The following is a 25,410-nucleotide window of genomic DNA, read 5'->3' as shown; positions in this document are numbered from 1 at the left end:
GGAGCAAGTCCTGGGAAACAGGGTTCCCCACAGTTGGGCACCTGGCAGGACTGTGGGGTGGACCAGGTGTGGGACTGCAGCAGGTGGGTGGGCAGAGGGAGTGGGCTGCCCTGCACCCCCTGCTCCTAAGCCCACCGTGGACCCCTCAGCTCTCAGGGAAAACTGAGAGCTTTCATCAGTGACATGTGTGTCCTCGGGAGAATCTGGGCCAAGTTCTCCTGGGCGTTCTGTCCTCGGGTTAAGAGGATGGCCTGATGGAAGTGGCGGTCTTGGTGTTGACACTGTTGCAGTAGGGCTCAGATGCCTCCAGTCTGGTGCTGGGCTGTCATCCTGGGATCACCTTTCACGTTCCTCCAAGGGATCCCTTGTCATCTCGTGTTGGGTGTCCTGCTTCCTGTCTCTCATGTCTTCCTTCTCTTGAGTTTCCGTGTTTGTTTTGGTGGAGCACATCTTTCTAGAGTAAAGGTTGTTGCGAGGTAAGTTTTTTGAGAGCTTGCATGTCTAGAAATGATTTTATTCCTCATAGCTGATTGAAGGCTTAGCTAAATACAGAATTCTAGGTCATAAAGAATTGTTTACTTCAGAATTGTGAAGGTAATGCTCCATTATCTTGTTTGCAATGTTGAAGTTAAGGGTTCCAAGGTCACTCTGAAGAGCCTTTCAGGTGACCTTTTTATTTTCTTCTTTTTGTTCCCTGTGTTCTGAAATATCAGTGAGGTGCCTTGGTTTCTTCATTTAGTGTTGATTTCAGTCTGGTAAGTCAGGCCCTTTAGACCTGGGAAATTTTCTTGAATTACTTTTTTGTGGATTTCCTTTTGTTTCTCTGGCCTGTTATTCAGAGGTTGAAGCTGCTGGATGGCTTTAATTTCTTATCTTTTCTGTTGCACGTGTTACTGTCTTTTCACTCTACCAAATGGGAGGTTTCTTCAATTTTCTCTCACAATCTGCCTACTACAAAGATGTTTTCATTTGTGCCAACACAATTTAATTTCCAAGAGCTCTTTTTTGTGCTCTAAATATATAAATATATATTTTTATAACACATATATTTTTAATTAACTAAAGTCCAGACTTCACTCATATTTGCTTAGTTTCTATCGAATGCCCCTTCCTATACCAGGACACCGATTATACGTCACCTTGGATTACTTCTTGGCTGTGAGTTTCTCAGACTTTACTTGTTTTTGTTTTTATGACCTTGACAGTTTCTAGTACTATCGGGTATTTTGTAGAATGTCCCACACTGGGATTTGTTTGATGCTTTTCTGGTGGTTAGACTGGGGTTACGTGTTTTTGGGAGGAAGAACCCAGAAGTAAAGTGCCCTCATCACTTCATATAAAGGTACATACACAATGGACGTGTCTTATCACTGCTAGGTTAAGTGGTCACCTGTCGGAGGTAGTATTTGTCGGGTATTCTATTTTCTCCCCCTTTCCATACTGAACTCTTTGGAAGTCACTATGCCCATCCCTCACTTAAAAGGAGAGACGTGTGCTTCACCTCCTTGAGAGGAGAGTATCTACATTAATTATTTGGAATTCAGTACAGATTTATTTGCTCTCACCCATTTATTTTTTACTTATTAAATCATTTAATCCTATTACTATGGATTCATGGATATTTATTTTATACTTTGAGTCATAACCCAATACTATGTCATTTATTTTGTTGCTCAGATTGTTCCAGCTCTTTCAGTTACTCTTGTGTCCCTTAAGACGTGCCCCCACATTGTGTGTGCGTGTGTTCTTTGTAAACACCTCCTTATTTTCCTGCACTACAAGATGCTCCAGGTTTATCTTGTACGTCCCCTGCCCCGGTCCTGGAATCAGCCCTGATTCCTTTATTGGAGACAAGAGCTGGACTCTGGGTGCGCTTTTGCTATTGTGATGTCATTGCTTCTAGGACATCTCAGCTGACAAAGCAAGGACATAATCTGTGTGCTGAATTCTTTTTTGATGGCTGGTTCTCATTTCAAGGATGTGGTATTTCTTTATTCTGTCTGAAGCCGGCAATGATATCTTTTCTTTTGGAATTTCCTTCTCCATATAGTCTGTTTCTTTCCAGATGCAGTTTTCTGTTTGATTGTCTTAATTTTCTTTGCCATGTGACCTTGGGCAGTCTGCTCAGATTCAAGGTGAGAATAGAGTTCTGAGCACATGGTGTGAAGGTCCTGTTGGTGTTGAGACTCACTGCCAGGCAATCTGGGAGATTTTGGGGTGTGTGTGTCAGGGAGGACGGAGTGGGTGGGGCAGGCCTTTCCTTTAGCTTTAGGCCTCCTCAGACTTCCAGAGAAGAGCAGGAGTCCAGGGGCTGGTGATCTGGTAGCTGCCTGGAGAAGGAGGGCTGAGGACCACTGAGGTCAGCATTTAGTTACAGAGTCACCCAACAGCCCTCTTTTCATACAGCTCCTAGGCCCTCAGCTGTGCCCCAGGCTCAGATGCCCTTTCTTATTACCAGAGAATAAACTCCCCGATTTCTGCTTTTCCCAACTGTTTCTGCCCTTTTTCCTACCGTGTCCTCACCTGAGTCTGACTGCCTGGCCCAGGAGTGGAAGCCCTGTGCAGAGGGGCCATCAGAGTACTCCTCCGGGGGTTTTCAAATTCCATTTGGGACAGAGGGCCTGCCCCCGTTGGGTGGTGGAAGAGCAGAAGGAGACACGGGAGAAGGAAGCTGACACAGAGAATAATGGGATGTGATGGACAGTTTGCCCATCACTTCCAAGGCCCCAGCCTGGCTCTACAGCCTATAGTCCTGAGGCCAGCTCTACCTCTGCCTCCCCCACCACCACGCCATCACCCATGCAACAATGCAGGAATTTCTCAGTAATTGTCCCCATCAGCCTAAGTGTGGCATGGCCTTCTAAAACACACAACTGAAAAGGTCATGAATTACATCCCCTGCACACCTGTGGTCCTGGTAAGGCGTGGGGGGAGGGGCTGGAGGATGCCAGCATGAGAATACTCACCCCACTGTGTGCATGGTTTGCTGGTCTGTGCCCCACACTTGGCACTTCTCCCCTTGAGTCCTTGCAGCATCCCCATCGGGCTGTGACCACCACCCATGCCCACTCCCCACGGAGCTGAAGCTCAGAGAAGAGAACGCCATGCTCAGAAAAGCACAACTAAGTCAAGAGCCCTGTTGGAACCTAGGCCAGTCAAGGGCAGATGATGAGATCAGAGCCATGGACACCTGTCAGCACTGTGGCCCCCAGGCCAGCACTGCAACCCCCAGCACCCCCACCCAGAAGTGGCAGCAGAGCTCTTCCTTCCTCCTGTGTTCTCCCTGGTGAAGAGGCCACGTGTGGGTGGGGAGGTGGGCAATGTCTGCCAGCTGTGCCACCAAGGAGCCAAGTCAAAGGCAGGGAAGGGAGGGGCAGTGAGGTCTCAGGAGGAGGGAAGAGGCAGTGGCCTTCATCCCAGAGGGCACCCAGCCAGAGCCACCGAGCTGAAGGCGACAGGAAGTGGGAGGGGAGGGGAGTGGGCAGCTGGGATGTAGGCTCAAAAGGCCTTCCTCTAGGCAGGATGAGCAGGCCACGCCCAGAGGTCCTCACTCGGAAAACCAAGCCAGGAACCGTGGCGTCCTCCCTGAGCCCTAACCCCCCTCACCCTCACATCCCACCGCTAACACTTGACAATTCCACCTCTTAAACATTTTCTTTACATCAAGTTTATTTAATTTACATACATTAAGTCACCATTTTGCAGGTGTACAGTTCTGAGTTTTGACAAATAATAGTCATGTGACCACCACCATAATTAAAATGTAGACATACCCATCATCCCAGAAAACTCCCTTGGTCCCTGATAGTCATTCCCCTCCCCCAACTTTACCTCTGACAACCCCTGATCTGATTTTGCTTTTTCCAGAATGTCATATAAATAGACTCATAGACAATACACTTATGTTTGGCTGCTTTCACTTAGCATGTTGTTTTTGTTACTTATCCATATTGTGCTCTTGTCAGCAGGCCAGTCCTTCCTGTGGCCAGGTTTCGAGAAGCCACTAATGGCTGTACCACAGTTCAACCTCTCACTGGATTATGGACATATGTGTTGTTTCCAGTTTTTGACTATTTTGAATAAAGTTGCTATAAACATTCACGTACAGCTCTTAGCGTGGACGTTTTTATTTCTCTCAGATACACACCTAGGAAAAGGGTAGCTGGGGCGTATGTATATGTTTATGTAGGTATATGTTTAATGTTATCAGTATATGTAGGTATATGTTTAATGTTATCAGATACTGCCAAACTATTTTCCAAAGTGGATATGCAATTTTGCTTTCCCACCAGCAGTGTATGAGCATTCAGTTGATAATTGTCTTTTTTTATTATAGCCATCCTAGCAGGTGTGTGGTGGTAGCTTTTTGTGATTTTAATTTGCATTGATTTTAATTTACAAAGTCTTGAAATAGTTTTAAGATTAGTTCCTTCCTCTTGACACCTACTGCCATGGCCCCAGGATAGGCCTCATCTTCTCTCTTTCAAGGGCCTTTGTAAGAACTCCCTAAGAGTTCTTGAGCCACAGCCTTGAGCCCCTCATCCTGAAATGTCATGTGCCCTAGTGATCTTTCCAAAATAAATATCTAATCACATTATTCACTTCCTTTCTTAACACCCTTCAACAGCTGCTCTTTACCTCCGCAGCCAGGGCTCCCACCCTGTGATGCCCCAAGGGACAGCAGGGAAGGGATGAGTGAAGTCGCAGCCGGGGTGGGTAACAGGGAGTGGTGGGGACTGTGGTAAACTAGGGGCCTCGCCTAAAAGGTAGTAGGTGCCACTCAGTTCCAGCTGATAACTGCCCTCTGGGAATGCAGGGCCCATGTTGCCAGAACTTCTAACTTTTTAAGCAAAACCAATAATTGAGATTTTTCAAGTGAAAGCTCCTAATTTTTTAATGTTGGCAACTAAATCAACAACAACAAAAAACCAACCAACCAAACAAAAAAACCTGTCTGGGCTAAACGAGGCATAATTGAGCTGAAGCCAGCTCAGGGGCCTCTAGTCAGCAGTGCCTTCCACCTCAAGGCCCTCATAACTCTCCAGCCCCCACTCCCCTATTTCCAGCAAGACAAGGTGATGTGGTTCCCTGAATACAGCATGCAGATCCTCACTTCTGAACCTTTGGGTCTGAATGCCCTTTCGACCTGAACCCCTGGCCCAGCACATTCCTGCGGCCTTCCCAGCTTCAGCTGGGGCTTCCTCCTGTGCAGGAGGCCTTCCTCAACTGCCTCTCCCACTTGGCAGGCTCCATCAGCCCTCAGTAAAGCTCACATGTCCTAAAATTCTCATCACACTTGCGACAGAATCTTCTCTCTTCTTGGCCTCAAACAAAATTCTGTGTACTCTTTCAAGCATGGACCAACCCCCGTCACTGCTGTTCACTGTATTTCATAAACCAGAAAAAAACAGAACCCTTTCAGAAAACTCAGTGTTAAATGCGTACATGTGTCTACGTATGCACAATGGCTTTTGGTATTCACTTTGCGTGGGGTGAGTGCTGTAAGCTCAGGGCCAGAGTGTCTAGGAAAGGTGTCCCACCTAATCTGAGGGGAAGCTCCCAGAGATGCTCCCAAGTAAAATCACAGCTGATGGCCAGGCTGCATTAGTTTCCCATAAGCCTTCATGGTGAACATTTTGCTTCCCTGTTTTCTGTTGTGCACCTGGGGCAGGTGGCAGGTGAGGCTGAGGGGTGGGAAGACATCTGTGGACCCTCAATACAGGTCACACTCAGGAGCTCCAATTTGAAGTTGATCAGGCCATACGCAATTTCAGAAAACTCCCTCTGGTGGCCAAGGTGGGGGGCCTAAGAGAGATAGCATGGCTGGATCCCCTCCTCTACCCCACCCCTCCTCTGAGACTCTGGTGCCCCCAGCCTGCTCTGGGTCACAGGCTTGCCGCGCTCCCCAAATTCTGCCACCATCTTCCATACCCTCCTGTCTCCTGACCTCCCCATACGCAGGGTGCTGCTTCTTTCCCCATTTTGTCCACCACACTGGCCACCCTGTACGCCCAGGCATCCTGTGACAGCTACTCTCCCACAGTCCTCTCACCCCATCCAAGGACCTCTGCGCCCCACCCCACCCCCAATGTGTATGGCCTCCTAGCATCATTTGTCAAATGACCGGGCAACACCCAGTACCCCGGCCTCTCACATCATTTCAGAGGATGCCAGGCCGGCTGGAACTCGACCCAGGGGATGCAAGGCTGCGGGAGGTGCCTCAAAATATCAATGTCAACCGACCCTAGGCCCTAGGGGGCCCTCAGCACTGCACTCACTTCCCCCCCATTTACGACCCTGCCCTCCTCTGAAACAGGCTTGACCTCTGACCAAGTGCACCGGCCTGTTCTCTCCTTCCCTCTGCCAATGACCGGCAGGGGACACTCGTCTGCACACGGCCATCTCCTCGGCAGCCCACCCGCCAACCCCCGCTTCTGGCCGCACCCCTACAATCCGGTTCACAGCGAGTCCAAGGACCCACCTCTCCTCCCCACTCCCTCACCGCCCCGCCTCCGCTTCCCGGGAGCCATCACACGCCCTGGTCCTGAGCGCCGAGGCCCCAGGCTCTCCCCGTCCAGGCCGTTCCGTCCCCCTCCAGGCCGCCTAGTCATTGCTAGCTTGCACCTGCAGCCGCGAGGCCCGGCTCTCGATCCCGCCGGTCCGCCGCCTCCCGGCTCCGCATCCAGCCACCGCGTTGCGGACCCCGTGGGGGACAGCACACTCAGTGGGAACGCCGGATCGTGTCTGCAATTCTACACCCCGCGCGGACTGCGCGGACCGCGGGAACCTGCACCGAGCCCTGGTCTCCGCCCGCCGGGCTCCACCCGACGCCCCGCAGCAACCCGCCCCTCGGCAGCGGCCCGCCCCCCGGTGCCATTGGCCACGCCGGCCCGCCTCTCGGCGCGATGATTGGTCAGCGTGCGGGTCGCTCAGGCGGGGCTCCGGCGGCGGCGGCGGCAGCGGCGGTGGCGGTGGCGAAGGGAGCCGGACCGGAAGGGTCGAATCGCCCCGACGCCCCTCACACCCACTGCGGCGGTAGCGGCGGCGGCGGCGGCGGCGGCGGGGTGGAGCGGGCGGGGTGGCCGGCTGAGCCCGGGGCGAGAGCCGCCAGCGCCGGCAGTCTGCCCGCTCGCTCCCTCCCCCGGCGCGGCGGCGGGAGGCGAGGTAAGCCCGGCGGCGGGCTAGGCCTGGCGGGGGCTGCTCGGGCCGCGCCCCGCCGGGAAGGGCGGCGGGAGGGTTTGCGGGGGGCGTGGGCGGTGTGGCCGGGGTCGGCCGCTGGAGGCGCGTCTGCTGCCCCTGTCCCTCGGGCTACCGCAGTCTCCCCCGCCCTCCGGCTGTCAGCAGCCCGGGGCTGCGGGCTCTTGCTGGCATGGCTCCTAGCGGCCCCCGGTGGGGTCTGTGGGCGCCACCTCTCCCGAATGTGCGGCACGCAGCTGCACACCCATGCCGGGATGCTCAGGAGCCGGGTCTGGTTCCTGCGACCTTGGCCATGGCACTGACGCTCGCTGTTCTCGGTTTTCCCCTCGGGAAAGTGGGGAAGCGCCAGCCCTTTGGGACAGGGTTGTTGTCAGGCTCTATGAATGTGTGGGAAAGCGCCTGGGCTGGAGCTCAGTGCACAAACGTGGAAAACTGGGCGGGGCACTGCCTCGTGCCGGTGTGAGTGTTGCAGGAACCCCTCATCGACCTCCCGGAGTCCCCCATCGCCGTCCTCCTGTGCCTCGTCATTGCTCACTCGGTACCCAGCAAGACCAGAGCGGGTCCCGCCCACCTCCCCTTCCAACCCCGACCAGAACACTGCTTTCCTATCCCAGCCATCCACTCACCTTCCCTAAACATGCAGCCCCATTACCTTAGGACCTTTGCACTTGGCGTTTACAGTGCTTGCAGTTGTCTCCAGGATCTGCACAGCTGGCTCCTGGTTCTTCCTCTGGTCAGATGTCTCATTTAACAGGAGGCCTTCCTTAACCACCCTCTTTCATCCCTTAGTCATTTTATCTATCATTTTGTTCAGTAGGTCTGTGCGAACAGGTAGTTGTCTGATTTACGCACTGGTTTATCCGCAGTGCTTAGAAAGCACACAGTAAATACTCAGTAGTATCAGTTTAGTGGATGAATGAATGACCCTGCCTGCCTGTTCCCTCTGCTTTATCTGTTCACTTGGTGACTTCTGACTAACTTGTGAAACATGGAAGCAGATAGAAGCTTGTTCTCATTTTGTGAAACATTTTAATGTTCTTGACCCCTTTATTTGGTAACACTCAGAACACGCTATGATATAAAATCATACATTTTTATAATGTTTTAGCTCTAATTTCCTTCCACATATTCAGGAGACATTTACTGAATTCTACATTATTTAGGTCAGGCTTTCTGCTTGGCCTTGGGGACACAAAGGCAATAGCGACAAGGTCCCTTCCTCTAGAGAGCCGGAGAATGCAGCCACGAAGGCAGACACGCAGACAATGCCAGGACGGTGTGATGCCCACTGTAGTGGAGGGATTGTGCCACGGAAATGTAGGGAATGTGACGGGTGGTGCTGGCGTTGGGCCTTGAAGGGTGATGAGAAATTTGCCAGGCAAGGAGAGGCAAAGAAATGGAGAAGGGCAGGGAGAAGGAGGGAGCTTAGCCAGTGTGGGGTCGAGAATCAGCCTGTAGGGCCAGGTGTAAGGGGGGGGGGGGGGCTCGAGAACCAGACCTCACCCAGTAATTTTTAAACAGAAGCCTGAACTCTAAATTTGTAACTCTACTCCCCAGTTTTTTAACTGTTAGCAGTAGCTAATTTAACTTTTATTTTTTAAATGCTGTGAGCCAAGCAAAAAACAAATTCATTAAGCTTGGTTGCAGGATTGTCAACTTCTAGGGCAAGTTACATAGGCGGGAAGAGCTGTAATGAGCTAGAAAGGTAGCCTGAGGCCAAGGGAGCTAGTTTATCCAGGTACTCTCATTTAATTGTCACTGGAGCCCTGTAAGTGGCAACTATGAAACCCATTTCTACAGAGGAAATGGGGACTCACAGAATCTCAGTAGTCTGCTTCACTGCAGGTCACTGGGAAGTGAAATTTGAACCCAGGTCTCCCCCAGATCATCATTCTTTCCTGGGTCCCTCAGCTGTGAGTATTCTTTGGCTTTTAAGTTGTTCTGGAAGAACAACATCCAATCTAGGTGTTTTCCTTCATTTAACTCTTTATTTTTTCCTTCATAGGGATCCTTCCTGGTTAACAATAATCCTGTTTTGGCATAGTCTTCTATGGAGAACTTTGATTTTCCTGAGGATTTAATTTTCAGGATACCAGGACTTTAAATAATTTGTTGGTAGATTACAATGTGTACTTGGCCTTTTGTGATTGTGTGAATTAATTTCAACACGAGCCTTTCTTTCAGCAATCTATTATGAGGACCTTCAAACATATATACTAAAAAAAAAAACCACAAAAAAACCCAAAAAACACAATAGTGTCAAAAATTATCAACTCCTGGTCAATCTTATTTCATCGCTAACCTCATCTACTTATACCCTCACCCTCTATATTATTTTCAAGCAAATTCTATAGAGGTCATTTCATCTGTGAATTTTTCAGTATATGTCTGTAAAAGATAGGGACTCTTTTAAACTTGGAAAAGCAAAAATTAATATAAACAAATAACCAGTCAATATTCAAATTTCCCATTGTCCCATACATTTTAGAGTTTCTGTAATAGTTTGTTTATTAGAATCAGGATCCAAAATAAGGTCCATACATTGTGATTGGTTGATAGGTCTCCTAAGTGTCTTTTAATCTGTAGATTCCCCCTCTTTTTCTGTTTTTGTTTTCCTTGTAGTTTATTTGTTGAAGCGATTGGGTTGTTCTGTAGCATTTCTGTTGTTGGGTTTTACTGATTACATCTATGCGATGTCATTTAATGTGTTTCTCTGTGTTTCCTGAAAATTCATAGTTGGATCTAGACAAAGCTTGGTCAAACTCAAGGTGCCTTCCTAGTAGGGTGCACTCTCCCATGGCAGGTAACCCTGCTGGGCTCTCGCTGGGGTGTTAGCAGCAGTTGACACTCAGTCCTAGACCCGTTAGGAGGGTGTATTATTTGGGAGGCAAGTTTGTATATCTTCTGCCCAATAAGAACTCATTTTTGAAAAAAGAACTCTGGATCTTCTCTGATTTTATATTGGCCTTTGAATTGTCATTTAACATGTTTTCAATATGCCTCAAATCCTTTTGGAAAATATTGGTGATAAATTAATAGATACAAAAATAATGAGCGTGATTATAATACAGTAATGAATTCCTTACAACTAAGGAAATTTACCAATCATTTGAAAGTGAAATCCAGCAAATTTTATTTTATTTAACTCATTTGGTTTTTTTGTTTCTTGTTTGATCCTATAAAATACTCCCCCCATTTCCAGGCTGATTTCACTTTAGTATCTTTCTTAAGCAAAGACTACATACTCTAAAGCATTTCAGGAAGAGTTAAACTAGATTCTAAGGATATATGGATTACAAATAAGATAGTTCTTATTTTTTTCTTTAAAATGAGGCATTTATATTAACTTCCCTTTATGTTAGATAGTCTCTTGCCTGTTCTGAAATTGCCTTTGAAATAATTTCTTTAAAAAAGTGTATGTATATACATGTATATTTCTATAGAACTTCAAGTGATTTAATTTGTTAGACTATTTAAATATTGTATATTTGGCTGCTACCAGCTGATTTTAGCATATTTAGGCATGAGGATGCAGCCCAGGTAGTAAATCCACCAGCTCTGATTCTGGAATCAAAATCTGTTTCACCAACTCCTAACTGTACTCTCAGAAACAGCTACTGTTACATGTTATGAAGAAGATGTCTTCAAAAAAGTTCCCAAAGCATCATCCACAATTCTGTGCATTGCCTCTGTCTTGTTGTGTCTTTCCCGGAGGTCCTCACCTAGTTTTAGTCATGTCATCAGCTTTTGCACTTAACAGATTTTAGTTCACATTTTCAGAATTCAAACAATTGAGTAATAAGTAGAATGAGTGTAGTAATATCTGTCCTAATGTCAGCTGACATTGAGACATTGACCTTTGCAGGGCAATGTGCCAGCTGTCCTCTGAGATTGATTCTGTGCTTATCCCCATTTTACAGATGAGTGTAATTACTTGCCCAAGTCACCCAGGTAAGTAGCAGACCCACTGCTCTTCGACTCCAAAGTCCTAATCTTTTCTTTTTACATAGATATCTTCTATTGTATTATGTATCACAATTAAAAATTTGAATAGAAAAGATATAAATCCTAATCTAGACAGCTATCTTGACAGTTGTTGTAAGAAATATACACTATAAATCTTAAGTCTGTATAGTATAATTTAGTAGAGAATAGTGTATTTTATTTCTTTTTACTTTTTGACCCCCTTCACCCATTTCTCCTACCCCCTAAACCCCACCTTTGGCAACCACCAATCTGTTCTATGTATCTGTAAACTTGTTTTTTTATTTGTTAATTTGTTTTGTTTTTATATTTTACATATAAGTATTTTACATACAGTATTTGTCTTTCTGTGTCTGACTACTCACTTAGCATAATGCCATCTAGGTCCGTCCATGTTGTTGAAAATAGCAGGATTTTATTCTTTTTAATGGCTGAGTAATATTCCATTGTGTATACATACCACAATTTCTTTATCCATTCTATCGATGGATACTTAGGTTGCTTCCATATCTTGGTTATTGCAAATAATACAGTGAACATGGGGGTGCAGATATCTTCTTGAATTAGTATTTTCATTTTCTTCACATAGATACCCAGAAGTGGAACTGCTGGGTCATATGGTAGTTCTGCTTTTAATTTTTTAAGGAATCTCCACACTGTTTTCCATACTAGTTGCATCCTTTATATTCCCACCAACAATGCACAAGGGTTCCCTTTTCTCCATTTCCTCGCCAACACTTGTTATTTCTTGTCTTTTTGATAATCACCTTTCTAACAGGTGTGAGGTTTTGATTTGCATTTCTCTGATAATTAATGATGTTGAGCATCTTTTCTTGTACCTGTTGGCCATCTGGATGTCCTCTTTGGAAAAATGTCTGTTCAAATCTTCTGCCCATTTTTAATTGGGTTGTTCGGTTTTTTGCTGTTTAATTGTATGAGTTCTTTATATATTTTGGATATTAGCCACTTATCAGATACATGATTTGCAAGTATCTCCCATTTAGTAAGTTGCCTCTTCATTTTGCTGATGGTTTCCTTTGCTCTGAGAAGCTTTTTAGTTTGATGTAGTCCCACTTGTTTATTTTTGCTTTGTTGCTTTTGCTTTTGGTGTCAGATTCAAAAATCATCGTGAAGACCTATGTCAAGGAGCTTACTGCTTATGTTTTCTTCCAGCAGTTGTATGGTTCAAGTCTTTAATCCATTTTGAGTTAATTTTTGTGTATGCTATGAGACAGTGGTTGAGTTTCATTCTTTTGCAGTGGGCTGCCCAGTTTGCCCAACACCATTTGTTAAAGAGACTTCCCCACTGTATATTCCTGGCTCCTTTGTTGCAAATTAATTGACCATATATGTTTGGGTTTATTTCTGGGTTCTCTATTTTGTTTCATTGATCTATATTTCTGTTTGTATACCAATATCATACTACCTTAATTACTATAGGTTAGTAACAGTCCGATATCAGAGAACATGATGCTTCCATCTTCGTTCTTCTTTCTCAAGACTACTTTGACTATTCGGGGTCTTTTGTGGTTCCTTACAAATTTAGGATTATTCTATTTCTGTGAAAAATGCCATTGGAATTCTTATAGGGGTCGCATTGACTCTGTGGTTTGCTTTGAGTGGTATGGATGTTACTTAACAATATTGATTCTTCCAATTCGTGAGCACGGAATAGCTTTTCATTTATTTGTGTCTTCTTCAGTTTTCTTTCACTGATGTAATGTATTGTAGTTTTCAGTACACTAGAAATATTTCACCTCCTTGGTTACATTTATTCCTAGGTATTTTATTCTTTTTTGATGCAATTGCGAATGGGATTGTTTTCTTAATTTCTCTTTTTGATAGTTCATGATTAGTGTATATGAACACAACAGATTTTTATGTATTGATTTTGTATCCTGCAACTGCACTGAATTTATGTATTACTTGTAACAGTTTTTTTGCATAGAGTCTGCCCTCTGACTCCAGAGTCCTGATCTTAACCATGCATCACACTGCCCTATTGTCATGCAGGGTGTCATGCGGGGTCTCAGCTCCCGCTCTCCACATAAGAACACAGAATAGGGTGAGGCCAAAAAGGAACACCCACGGAGCCAGAGATAGGGGAGTCATATGACTATATTCTCATTGGTGGATGGGTTGGAGACACCGGAAGCTAGCATCCGCCAATACCCCAACAAGGGATCTTCCTACACCCCTAGTCTTGCTGGCGGCTGGGCGAGACACATACAAGCAGTAGTATCCACACGATCTGCAACCCGCCGTCCACTTCTCTGCCTGCTAACCAACCAACCAACCCACGCAGTCCTGGCAGTTATATCAGTGTCTAAATGGCTAACTGGTTACAGCTGATGGCCAACTAGTCACAGCTGATGGCTACCTACAACCCAAGCCAGCATCTTTCCACATGAGGCCAAGAGCCTGGAAACTGCTCTCTGGGACTCTGTCCCCACACCTACCACATTTATTCTACTGCTTAGGTTTGCCTTTAACAGACGTCTCCTGAGCACCCACTACATAATTAGCAGGGGATTGAAAAATGAATCAGACACATTTTCTGCTCTTCAGGAGCTCACAGAGTAGAAGTAGAGATATATATGCAATGCAATATAAAATGAACACAGGTGGTGCTGGCTAAAAACAAAGCATGCCCGGCGTGGTTTGAAGAGAAAAGCTGGAGAGGAAAGCTTGTAGGAGTAGCAGGTGCTTGCACTAGATTTTGAAGGAGGGTGAAGGTTGGCCAGGAGAACAAAGGGGACAGGAAGTCATTTCAGGCAGACTGGGCAGCTCAGGTAGAGGCCTGACTGTGTGCTGTAGCAGTGTATTCGCTGGTCCCAGGTGGTTCCATATTGCCTGTTGGTGGGCCAGAGGGCCTGCGGGCTCTTCTGCTGTGCTAAGGATCCAAATTTTCCTCTCAAGGCAGTCAGTCATTATTGAAAGAATTTAAACAGGAGAGCAGTATGATAACTACATATTTTAAACAAATGTCTGTCTTTTAATTTCTTATTTTGAAATATAGAGTCTCAAGAAATTGCAAAAGAAGTGCAGAGAGTGTCCACCCAGTTTCCCCTATGGTTGTATATGCATATAGCAGAACCAGGAAAGTGGCATTGGTACAATGTGTGCTTATAGTTCTGTCATTTTACCACGAGTGGAGATTTGTATAACCACCACCACAATCCAGATAACTATTTCATCATTCCAAAGATCCCCCTTGTACCATCCATTTATAACCGCACCTGCCCCCCTTACCCCACACCATCCGTAATCTCTGGCAGCCACTAATCTGTTCTAGAGCTTTAATTTTGTCATTTCAAGAATGGTGTATAAATGGAATTATACAGTATAGACGTTTTGCGATTGGCTTTTTCACTAAGTATAGCCCTTAAATTCCACCCAAGTTGTTGCATTTTTCAGTAGTTTGCTCACTTTTATTGTCGAGTGGCGTACCGTGGTGTGGATGGTAGCACTTGGTTAACCGTGTACCCACTGACGGACATCTGGATGGTTTCTAGTTCTGAGCTATTACACATGTTGCCGCAATGAGCATTTGTGTACAGGTTTTCACGTGGGTGGATCTCTTTCTAAATGGTGTGTGCAGGTGGTTTGGAGGTAGTAGGAAAGGAGGCTAGGAGAGCCGTTAGCTGTTGCCATGTCCCGGGGACGCTGAGGAGGCCTTGCGGAGAACACTGGGAGTCGGGTGAGAGGGTGAGAACGGACGGGTCCAGAGGCCTACAAGGGGGACCTTCAGGATTCTCGCTGATCCTCGGGATCCAGCCGTAGGGGATGTCATACCCAAATACTAGTTGTTCTTTATCATAGTGTGTGCAGTGACTTAAGAACGGGTCTTCAGAAGGGCGGCCCTGAGCTACTTTGGGTTCTCGATTATCAAACAAAGATGAAGTTGTTGGGCTATGGTATTTTTAATAAGACTTAAAGTAGGAAAAAAGGACAATTTGATTACAATTTCAGCAGCAAGTATTGAAACAGAGGGTGACTATGAAAAGTTACTTTAAATATTGCACGTCCTGGGCCTCCTGAAGCGTTAGTGTGATCAGAGGTTTACTTGAGTCTGTGAATCTTCATCATCAAAAGGAAAAGTGCCTGGGTGGGGCGACGTCACCAGGGCAGAATGTGACGGCCCAGTGTTTCCTGGCCCGGCCCCGGCCAGTCCTTGAATATATCACTTTATTTCTAAATAAAGTTAGAGGTATTAGAGCAGAGTATTGGGAAGAACGTGAATATTGTAATCAAACACACCTCAATTCAAGTCCCGGCCTCTTCCCAGCTCTCAGAGCTGTTTGCCTGCTCGCAGGGTGGGATGGCGCTACACCCGGAGCCTGTCAGGACGGGAGCACCTGCGGAGCTCAGAGCCTGGCGTCTCCTGCCTCCATCTCATCTCAGACCCACCCTCCCTGGTGTCTGCAGCTTTTCATTTGCAAATGTTTGTTTGTTTGTTTTTTAATGTGAAATATGTGCATGGCTACAAAAAAAAAACAGACTAAAAAGTTATAATGGGAAGAGTGAAAGTCTCACTTCCCACTATTTCTGTGTGCTTTAGCGTAGTGTGTGTGTGTGTGTGTGTGTGTGTGTGTGTGTGTGTTTCTCCACAGATTGACGTTTGCCATGTGCACTGTTCTTTAATTTACTTTATTCCATTTATGTTTTAGACATCTTTCCATATCAGTAAAGTCCCTGCATTGTTTTTAATGGCTTTACTGTACTTTTATGCCATAATTTGTTTAGTCATTCCAAGAGTACATATTAGGTTATTTCTAATTGTTTGCCTGTTATGAGAAATGCTGTGAACATCCTTGCACAAACATCTTTGAATATTTGTACACACGTATTTGTCAGGTACATTTGTAGAATTGTAGTTGCCAGGTTAGGAGTCATGTGCATTTGAAATTTTCATTAGATATTACCTATCTTCCTTCCAAAACATGTTTTACTAATTTATAATTCTCACTGGCAAGTATGAAAGTACCTGTTTCCTCACACCTGGGTTGATACTGTGAATAGACTTGCGTTCAGATCTTGCCTCCTCCAGGAAGCCTTCCTATATAGCCACCTCTCACTCCTACACTCCCGCCACTTGTTCCCTTGCTCCTCCCGGAACATGAGTCTGGGACACTAGTCCATCCCAATCCCCGCTCTGTGATCTGTGCATACCCCTAGGACACTTCCGATGTGATGTAATTATGCTGTTGGTGGTTTGAGGGAAGGGGCTGTCTTGTGACCTCTGCTTGGCACACAGGAGGCCCTCAGGAAATGTTTTTTTTGTTTTGTTTTTTTGTGGGGTTTTTTTCCGAAATCTGTCCTTGTTGATACATGTAGATTATGGACTGTAGAACATAGAATATACTACAATTTACAATCTTTTTGTTTGTTTGTTTGTTTTGTTTAGATTTTATTGGGGAAGGGGAACAGTGTGCACTTTCAGGACTTTTCTCCAAGTCAAGTTGTTGTCCTTTCAGTCTTAGTTGTGGAGGGCGCAGCTCAGCTCCAGGTCCAGTTGCCATTGCTAGTTGCAGGGGGCACAGCCCACCATCCCTTGCGGGAGTCGAACCGGCAACCTTGTGGTTGAGAGGACATACTCCAACCAACTGAGCCATCCAGGAGCTCAGCGGCAGCTCAGCTCAAGGTGCCATGTTCAATTTTAGTTGCAGGGGGCGCTGCCCACCATCCCTTGCAGGACTCGAGGAATTGAACTGGCAACCTTGTGGTTAAGAGCCCGCGCTCCAACCAACAACTGAGCCATCCGGGAGGCAGCTCAGCTCAAGGTACCGTGTTCAATCTTAGTTGCAGGGGGCAGAGCCCACCATCCCTTGCGGGACTCGAGGAATTGAACTGGCAACCTTGTGGTTGAGAGCCCACTGGCCCATGTGGGAATCAAACCAGCAGCCTTCGGAGTTAGGAGCACTGAGCTCTAACCACCTGAGCCACCGGGCCGGCCCCGGAAATGTTTGTTATGAGAACTTCGTGAATATTTACTGACGTCCCCGCAGTACTGGGGCTGTATGCTCTCCATTGCCTTTTCTACTTTAAAATTTGAGAACTATGTAAAGCTGTAGATAGAGCAATTCATTTTTAATTTAGAAAAAATAACCAGAGATTTAATATTATATTTATAATCCCTAATTAAATGTAAAATTCTTTACATTTTAATTCTAATGTAAAATTCTTTACATTTAGAAGAATACTAGAGTTGGAGAGACTTTTTTTTAAAGCACTTCTTACTCTAGGCTCTAAACAGGTAGGAATGTTCCTTCCCACCAGTATTTATCTATTCATCAAGTGAGTAGTTTACTCCAGTATCTGGGGGCGTTCTACAGCAGTGTCCAGTCTTAGAGAAACAGATTTCAGATGAGAGCATTTCATTCGGCAGCATTCACGAAACAGCATGGCCCGTGCGCGGGGGCCATGCTGATTCCTCCCCACCAGGTGTCCTCCTCACTCAGGTCCTAACAGCCCCAGGAACAGTGTGTGCCCCGGCTTTTTCAGTGGCTTCTGGGGGGAGGTGGGAGGGCCTTGGACATTTAAGATCACCAAGTAATGGTGGAGGAGAGGGAAGACAGGCTGCCCCACTTCTGAGGAGCCCCTGGCCTGTGGGCACTGGGCCTGCCCTTGGAAGCAAAGTAAGGAAGCAACACTCTCCCGTAAGGGGTGCAGGCAGTGACTGCATCTTCAGTGTGTCCTAACGTAGTTGCATGAGGAATTCTCATACTTCCTGATTTGTAAACTGTTTTCGGAAACCCAGTTGAAATCCATTTGGTTGAAATACAATCACAGCAGAGTTGATTTCATTAATAACAAAGTTACATGCTTTCTCGAGTTGCCTTGAGGGTCTTTCTCTTGCTCTCATGAGGCCTAAGCCTGACAGAGAAGGTGGCTTTGACAGGTTCTCTCTTAGGTGTTGTTTTTTTTTTCCTGCCTAATAAGGGCAACTTAATTTTAAGATTGTTTTAAATCTTGAGATGAAACTGTATTAATACTTCTTAAACCTGGTGATGTCATGTATTCCCCAAATTCATAAAAGCTAACCGGGTAGTGTACCAGTCAGAGTATATATAGGTCACAGCAGCTGTCGCAGAGAGAGTTCTAGACTTGCTCAGCAAGTTTAAAATTAATTTGTGCCAGTCTCAGTGTGGGCAGGTGGACCAGAGTGGGGGGCGTCTCTGTGCCACCTAGTTGTTCGGGCTCCGACTAGTGGGCGGCTCTACCATCTTCAGCAGGTGACCTCCAACTCCAGGTCTGTGACAGCTAACCCTCCAGCCAGCAGCAAGGGAGAAAGACAGCTTTCTCTTTAATAATAATAATAATAATCACAATAATACCTGGAAGTAGCATACATTAATTCTGCTCACATCTCATTAGCCAAAAACTGGGCATCTGGCCGCACCTGGCTACCAGGAAGACAGCCAGATGTCGTCTCGTTGGGCAGCCATTTGTCCAGCTGGAACAGGGAGGCTTCCATTACCAAAACAAAGAAGGGAGGAATGGATCCTGGAATACATCAGGAGCCTGTGCCTGTCTTGCTGCTTGTCCCTTAGGCACTCCAGACTCACGTGTCCAAAGCTGAACTCCCTGACTCAGCATGGATTACCTGCTTCCCCCTCATTTCTCCTCGTCTCATCTGGGGGCAATAATTCACATATGTTCTTCCTCTGACCATGCGTCTCCTTTCCCCACCTGCCATGATCCAGTCTTTTTTGCCAGGTCTCCCTGTCTTTAGTCCTGCCCACTCAAATCCATCCCTTTCTCGGCTTCCCGAATGAGCTCTTGAAAAGCAGGTCAGAGCACACGCCTTGTGCGAGTTTTGATGGCTCCACAGCCCTCAGGCCCAGGCCCAGGCAGCTCCCAGCAGCTTCTGGGCCTGTGGTGATCTGACCTCATTTTCTTTCTCCGGCTTCTTTCCCCCACTACCCAGAAAACTAAATCTCAGATGACTTGTCATGCTCAGAGGCACCTCCAGCTCTTGGCACATGTACTCTTCCCTGTACCCCAAATCTGCATCCTCTGGGTTTAGAGCTCTCCTGGCCTCAGGTCTCTTCCTGTTCCCATAGTGTGTGCTTTCAGGAGCTCATCTGCAGGGCTGCGAGGACATGCTCTATGATGACCAGCATTGCCGGTGTTCCACAATATGGCAAAGGAACAGCAGGTGGTAGTGGCTACGTACCTGTTTGCTGAGTCTGTCTCTGATCCTTTGCGTTTGTACCCCACTAGCCCAGAGGAGCAATATACCATGTCTGAGCACAGTCAGCTTGAGTTCTGTGCCCCTGCTGTCTGTCTCTGGCAAAACAGTCCAGGGCAGATCCACCTCTTCCAGGAAGCTTTCCTGGTCTTCTACACTCTTGCCAATGGGTAAGACCTCTTTGCCCTTTGACATTGTTTACATTTTGCTCCTGGCCCTGACCTCATTCTAATTTGTATTACAATATGGATAACAGTCACATTCCTCACAGTTCTCCCCCAAATAGTGAACTACATGCTGCTTCAAGACTGGTTCCTAGCTCATACTGCTGTATCTCCTACATTACTTGTCACTTTCTAGTATAAAGGCACCCCATAAGTATAGAGTGGAGTTGTCTATAAGTAAATTAATCTTTAGAAAAGGATATTCTTTCAGATGTCAGTAAAATGGAGCAGCATTGTGAAGAAATCTTTAGATGCTGTATTATAGGTGAGATCAGCAAAGGTCTACTGAATGCGCCTGCTGTCCCAGAGGCCAGGCCCTTCCTGTCGGGTCCTCGTGGAGGCACCCTGGCTGGGGTGCGTGGCTCAGTTGCAATGGCTGCTGGTACCAACAGCTGTGTCGCAGCCACTGCCCTGAGAACAATGAAAAACAGGAAGCAATGGTCACTTCGAGAAGCTATTTGACTTTAAGTCTCTGTTTAGGCTTGTTATGAATCAGTTTACTTCCATGTTTAATGGAAATGCTAGACATCATTGTGTTGAAATACAAATCATCACTCAAAAAACTCAGTGGGTAAACATTAAATATTGGATGGTAGAACAAACAGGCAGGAATTTGCTGGTGGTATAGAATAAATTTTAAATTCTAAAAAATAGTAAAGAATGTTTCCCTACATGACTTTATTGTTAGCTTTAAAAAAATTTTTTTAAAGCCCCAATATAAATAGTTCTCTGACTTTTCAATAAACATTGTCACACAAGAGCCAGGGAACCAGGTAAGCAAGTGTAGCTGGCGGCCCATGTTCTGTGTGCTTGTTTTCTCTACACAGTCACCCACGCTTCTGCAGAGGGGGCATCAGCCTTCCAGCCAAAACCTGGACAGGCCGCCCCGGGCTGCGGGTTACACTCAGACCTCACGAACAAATGGCGTGGCGTCCATGTTGTCGACTAGGTTGCGGACAGTTCTCCGTCTTTGATGTCTATATTGAAGCCCACTAGTGATGTGGGTGCGGCACCATCAGCCGGCTCCACCGCAGGCAGCAGGGGCACACCCGCGAGCATGCGCGGCGCACCAGTGACACCAGGCCCCCTTGTTCTTTAATTTCCCCATTTTCCATCTCTTTGGCAGAGGAGTTCCTTTCTGGTTCATTACTTTAACCTGCATTTATGGACTTAGTCCATTTGTTTTTCTGCAGGAATTGTAGATGTGATTATGTGAAACAGTGCCTCCTCTCTGGTTGATCCCACAGGAAGCAAGCTGATGAGAATCATGTAGTAACATGGTCTTGTCACTAGTAAAAATGTGCAATTTCTTTTCTCCAAAAGTGGTTATTTTCTAACCCAATCACGTAAAATGTGGTCATGCATGGTTTCAAATTTCCTTCCTTCCTTTTATAATGGTCTTGTACCACTGAAATGTCTTTGCATTTTTCTCAGGCTGCTTAAGTTCAGAACTTGGTCAAGCTGAGTTTATCAACTTACAGCCACATTGTCTTACATACCAGTAAATTTGAAACACTGTTAAGCTAGCTATGTGTGTGTAGTTTCAGTAAGAATGCATATTCATTCTGTTTTTCTTTTAAGGAATCTGACGACTGACCAGCCTTTGGAATATTACATGACACTACATCATGAGTGACAGTAAATGTGATAGTCAGTTTTACAGTGTGCAAGTGGCAGACTCAACTTTCACTGTCCTAAAACGCTACCAGCAGTTGAAACCGATTGGCTCTGGAGCCCAAGGAATTGTTTGGTAAGTATGATCTGTTTCAATAGCGTGTGTGGATTGAGTTGTTTTCATATTAAAAACAAAACTAAATCACCAGAGTTTAGAAGCACTGATGATGAAAATACTCTTTTCTTTCATATAGGTTTATGAGCAAAACTGAGTCAACCTCTTGCTCTCGTTATATGTAGTCAGATTGTAGGATACAACCCCAAATCCTTAGAATACTGCATAAACTTAAATAGGTAGCAATTTTTCATTTCTTCTTTTTTTTTCTTTTCTTTTCCATTCCCCCTGCCATTATGATAGTAGAGGAATAGGTATGACAGTGAGTTGTCATAGAAATTTGGAGTTTTATTCATTTCTTCATCCTGGCCACCTCTCCCCCTCCCCCTTTTATTCCCAATCACTCCTATTCATTTCTAGGCGCCATCACTGCTGTGCCTTACCCTTTATTGGCAGGATGAGGCCAGTCAGTGTCATTATCACCCATGGATTAACCAGGAAGGGATGCTGTGTGAGGGGTTGGGCTAGCCATCTCTTCCTTGGTGTCTCACTTCAACTATGTGTCCAGCCCAGGACGTCAGAACCGTTGGTCTGACCCTGAACCTTAGTGTCTTGCATGGTAAGACAGTCAGCTGCTGCGACATCACTGGCCAGCGAAAGGTAAAGTTTTCCACATGTTTTCTAGAATACAGTTATCAGCACTTCCCAAACGTCTTATCCCTTAGTTTTCCAGGCAAAACTTTTTTCTTCTTTTGGTCAATTAAAAACAAGATTGTCTTTGCATCTAAAAGACACTGTGATGAAACTAAATACCCAGCGTTTACAGCTGGTAGGCGAAGGGGGTTCAAAATGAAAGAGAACTCTTGGATGGATATTTTAGGAGGGGAGTTTGTGTTCCTTAGAGACGTTGGGTTTAGAGACTCTTCACCAGCGGTTTGTAACAGCTCCTCTGTTGTAGAGGCATGTGACTGGGGAAGTCAGTTGTTTTCTTTGGCCCAGGTGGCTGGAGGCCCTGGGAGCAAAGAGGAGGTGGCGGTTTAGAGCTTCCTGGGCAAACTAATGTGGGAGAAGGGCAGTTTGTAAGGACTGCACAGCTTGTGTCTAAAATAGTGGTGATCTTAACTTCCAAATAATAACACACTTAAAGTCATAAAGTCAATGGATGGTTCATGTTAGGGCACTTTGATGTTAATAAAAAGTTCTAGACAATAAAATATTCTTTTGATTTAAAATCCATCTCTTATTTGGAATTGGATGGTAATTTGACACAGGTAATTCAGTAAGACTGATGTCAAGGACATTTAATGTAATACCCCTGTTAAGAGGATGACTGGAAGTTCATAATTAATTGTAAAACAGAAGACTGCATAAAGGATAAGCAGTTAAAACTAATGACTTCATTATAGCATGGCAAATAAAATCACGTGCTATAATACTTTATGAAATACTATTTTGCAGAGATTTGTTTTGATTTCTGGTTTGCATATGCTACTTCTCATCTTTATTTTTTTTAAATGTTTAATGATGAAATTGTTCATTATGGATGTGTATTTCTCATTTTAAAATTCTACTTTTGAAATAAAAGTTTCTAATATGCCATTATAAACTAAACCTCCTCTGGTAAAAGCAGTGGTAGAATTATAAGAAGGAAAATACTGAAGTTTAACAAAAAGAAAAATTTAAAAACTGAGAGTCCAGAAATAAACCCATACATATATGGCCAGTTGATTTTCAAAAAAAGGTGCCGTGATTATTCAATGGGGAAAGAGCAGTCTTTTCAAGAAATGGTGCTGAACAAGTAAAAACTCATAGACACAGACAACAGTTTAATGGTTACCAGAGAGTAAGGGGGAGGGGAATGGTAGAAGAGGGTGAAGGGGGTCAAATATATGGTGACGGAAGGAGACTAGACTTTGGGAGGTGATATATAGATGATATATATATCATTTATATCAGTGCAATATATAGATGATGCATTATAGAATTGTATACTTGAAACCTATATAATTTTATTAACTAATGTAACCCCAATATATTTAATAAAAAAAAAGAGAGAAATGGTGCTGGAATGACTGAAGATCCACATGCAAAAGAATGAAGTTGGACTCCTATCGTGTAAGAAGTAAACTCAAAATGGGTCAATAACCTAACAGAAAAAAACTTAGGAGGAAAGCTTCATGACTTTGGATCCTTAGAAATGACACCAAAAGCATGAGCAACAAAAGAAAAAAATTGGACTTCACCAAACTGTGCATTGAAGGACACTATCAAGAGAGTGAAAAAACCTACAAAATGGGAGAATATTTGCAAATATATCTGACAAGTATCCAGAATATATAAAGAACTTGTATAGCTCAACAACAAAAAGAAAAATTTTTTAAAAACAGGCAAAGGATTTGTAGAGACATTTCCCCAAAGAAGATACACAAATGGCCAAAAAACACATGAAAAGATTCTCATCATTAGTCCTTTGGGAATGTAAGCCGAAACCACAATGAGATACCACTTCCCACCCACTAGAATGACCATAATCAAAACCAAAAATAACAAATATAGACAAGAATGTGAAGAAATGAGAATGCTTATACATTATGCTGAGTGAGAGAAGCCAGACATGAAAGGTAATCTATGAGTCCATTTATGTGAAATACCCAAAGAAGACAAATCCAGAGAGGCAGATTGGTGGCTAACGGGCCAGGGGGGAGGGGGACAGGGTCAGCTGCCTAATGGGTCTGGGGTTTCTTTTGGGGGTGATGAAAATCTTTGGGAATTACATAGATACGGTGACTGCACAACGCTATAAATGCACTGAGTGCCACTGAATTGTTCACTTTAAAATGGTTATTTTTATGTTTGTGTGAATCTCACCTCAATAAAAAGTGTTTTGAAAAAAATAAACTGGAAGGTGCCTTACACTAAGGATATTTGTCATTTTTAATGGCTATGTAACTCCTAATACTATAGTATTATACATAATGATATTTTCATGTTATGCATAAAATATGTTGTAATTTTCTTGTAGCTTAAGTTATGTATTGACAGAATCTTAACAGTAACCTCACTTAGCTCTTAATATTTTCATTTATCTGGTTTTATGACAATTTTATTAATATTTATGGGAACAGCTTTCATCTCACATACAGAATGGTAGGAAGAAGTAGGTAGAGGCTAAAATTTTAACACCATCCTAAATCTCCTCTCTTACAAACCCCAGTTTCCATAGCCTGAGCTTTGATTCTAAAGAGAGGTTAAAAACTGGGGTTTGCTCTATTCTTCTCAAGGAAGAAGTCATTACTTTGAATTGATTCAGGCAGCTCTTCCTGAGCCCACGCACAACTCATGGTGGTGATCTCTGATGTCCTTAATTCACTTAACTTTGTAACCTAAGCCAGCTATTCATTACCAAATGCAAGCCTTTTTATTTAGTTAACTTTACTGGATGCATAGAAAAGGGGTTAGTTACCTAACTTGATTCAGATTGACATTTCCTTTTAGAAATGTTTGTACAATTATGAGCATTATTCTCAGACTCCTTGAATGTTTCATCTTTTGACCTTTAGATAAAGTAGCACCACAGGAGTTGGTCCTAGATGGAGACCTGGTCTCCATGATTACTTTATTGCTACTTTCTCCCAGAGCCTGTGCCACCCGGGGAGCTGACTGGCTGTCCCTTGCCTGCCCTCCAGGCTGAGGCTTCGTGGGCCCACTGAGCTATAGCAGTGGTGGTGCTGGGAGTGGCAGTGCTTGGGTTGCCGGGAGAGAAACCTGCCCCTGGTCCTCCACATGTCTTCTGAGGATTCTTTCTGGCTCTATTTTGCATAGCGTCTTGGATATTCTCATTACGCTGTAAGGTCCTTAAAAGAAAAGTGTTCTGTGCATGGTGCAATGTGAGGGTCTATGACCTAGTCCTGCTGTTGGGATAGAGCAATAGCAGATGTGACTCTGCCAGTCACACCCCTTTTTTACATCAGTGATGTAAGGGCTTGAATGTCCCCACCATCAAGCCCTAACTTCCAAATAACCTATTCTTTCCAGTGATCCCTTCCCGGCAGATACGATAGGTTCTTCCTGACGCCCATCAC

At 44.9% G+C, this 25,410-nt stretch overlaps 1 protein-coding gene across 4 annotated transcripts in view; it reads left to right on the top strand.

The window, feature by feature from the left end:
- Positions 1 to 6,936: 6,936 nt before the first annotated feature.
- Positions 6,937 to 25,410, top strand: part of MAPK9 (mitogen-activated protein kinase 9) — a 49,597-nt gene continuing 31,123 nt past the window's right edge. For 2 of the 4 annotated variants that reach the window (XM_074313353.1, XM_074313351.1), the window contains exons 1-2: positions 6,941 to 7,164; positions 21,181 to 21,349. In XM_074313353.1, the coding sequence (XP_074169454.1) occupies positions 21,228 to 21,349 (122 nt within the window). In that variant the 5' untranslated portion in view covers positions 6,941 to 7,164; positions 21,181 to 21,227. Of the gene's footprint in view, positions 7,165 to 21,180; positions 21,350 to 25,410 lie in introns of all 4 variants that reach the window. The other 2 variants (XM_074313350.1, XM_074313352.1) reach the window with 2 other exon arrangements.

Source organism: Rhinolophus sinicus, linkage group LG10 (assembly GCF_036562045.2).
Source record: "Rhinolophus sinicus isolate RSC01 linkage group LG10, ASM3656204v1, whole genome shotgun sequence".
NCBI classification, from domain to species: Eukaryota; Metazoa; Chordata; class Mammalia; order Chiroptera; family Rhinolophidae; genus Rhinolophus; species Rhinolophus sinicus.
Note: the sequence above shows the minus strand (reverse complement) of the source record. Positions and strands in the feature narration are given on the sequence as shown.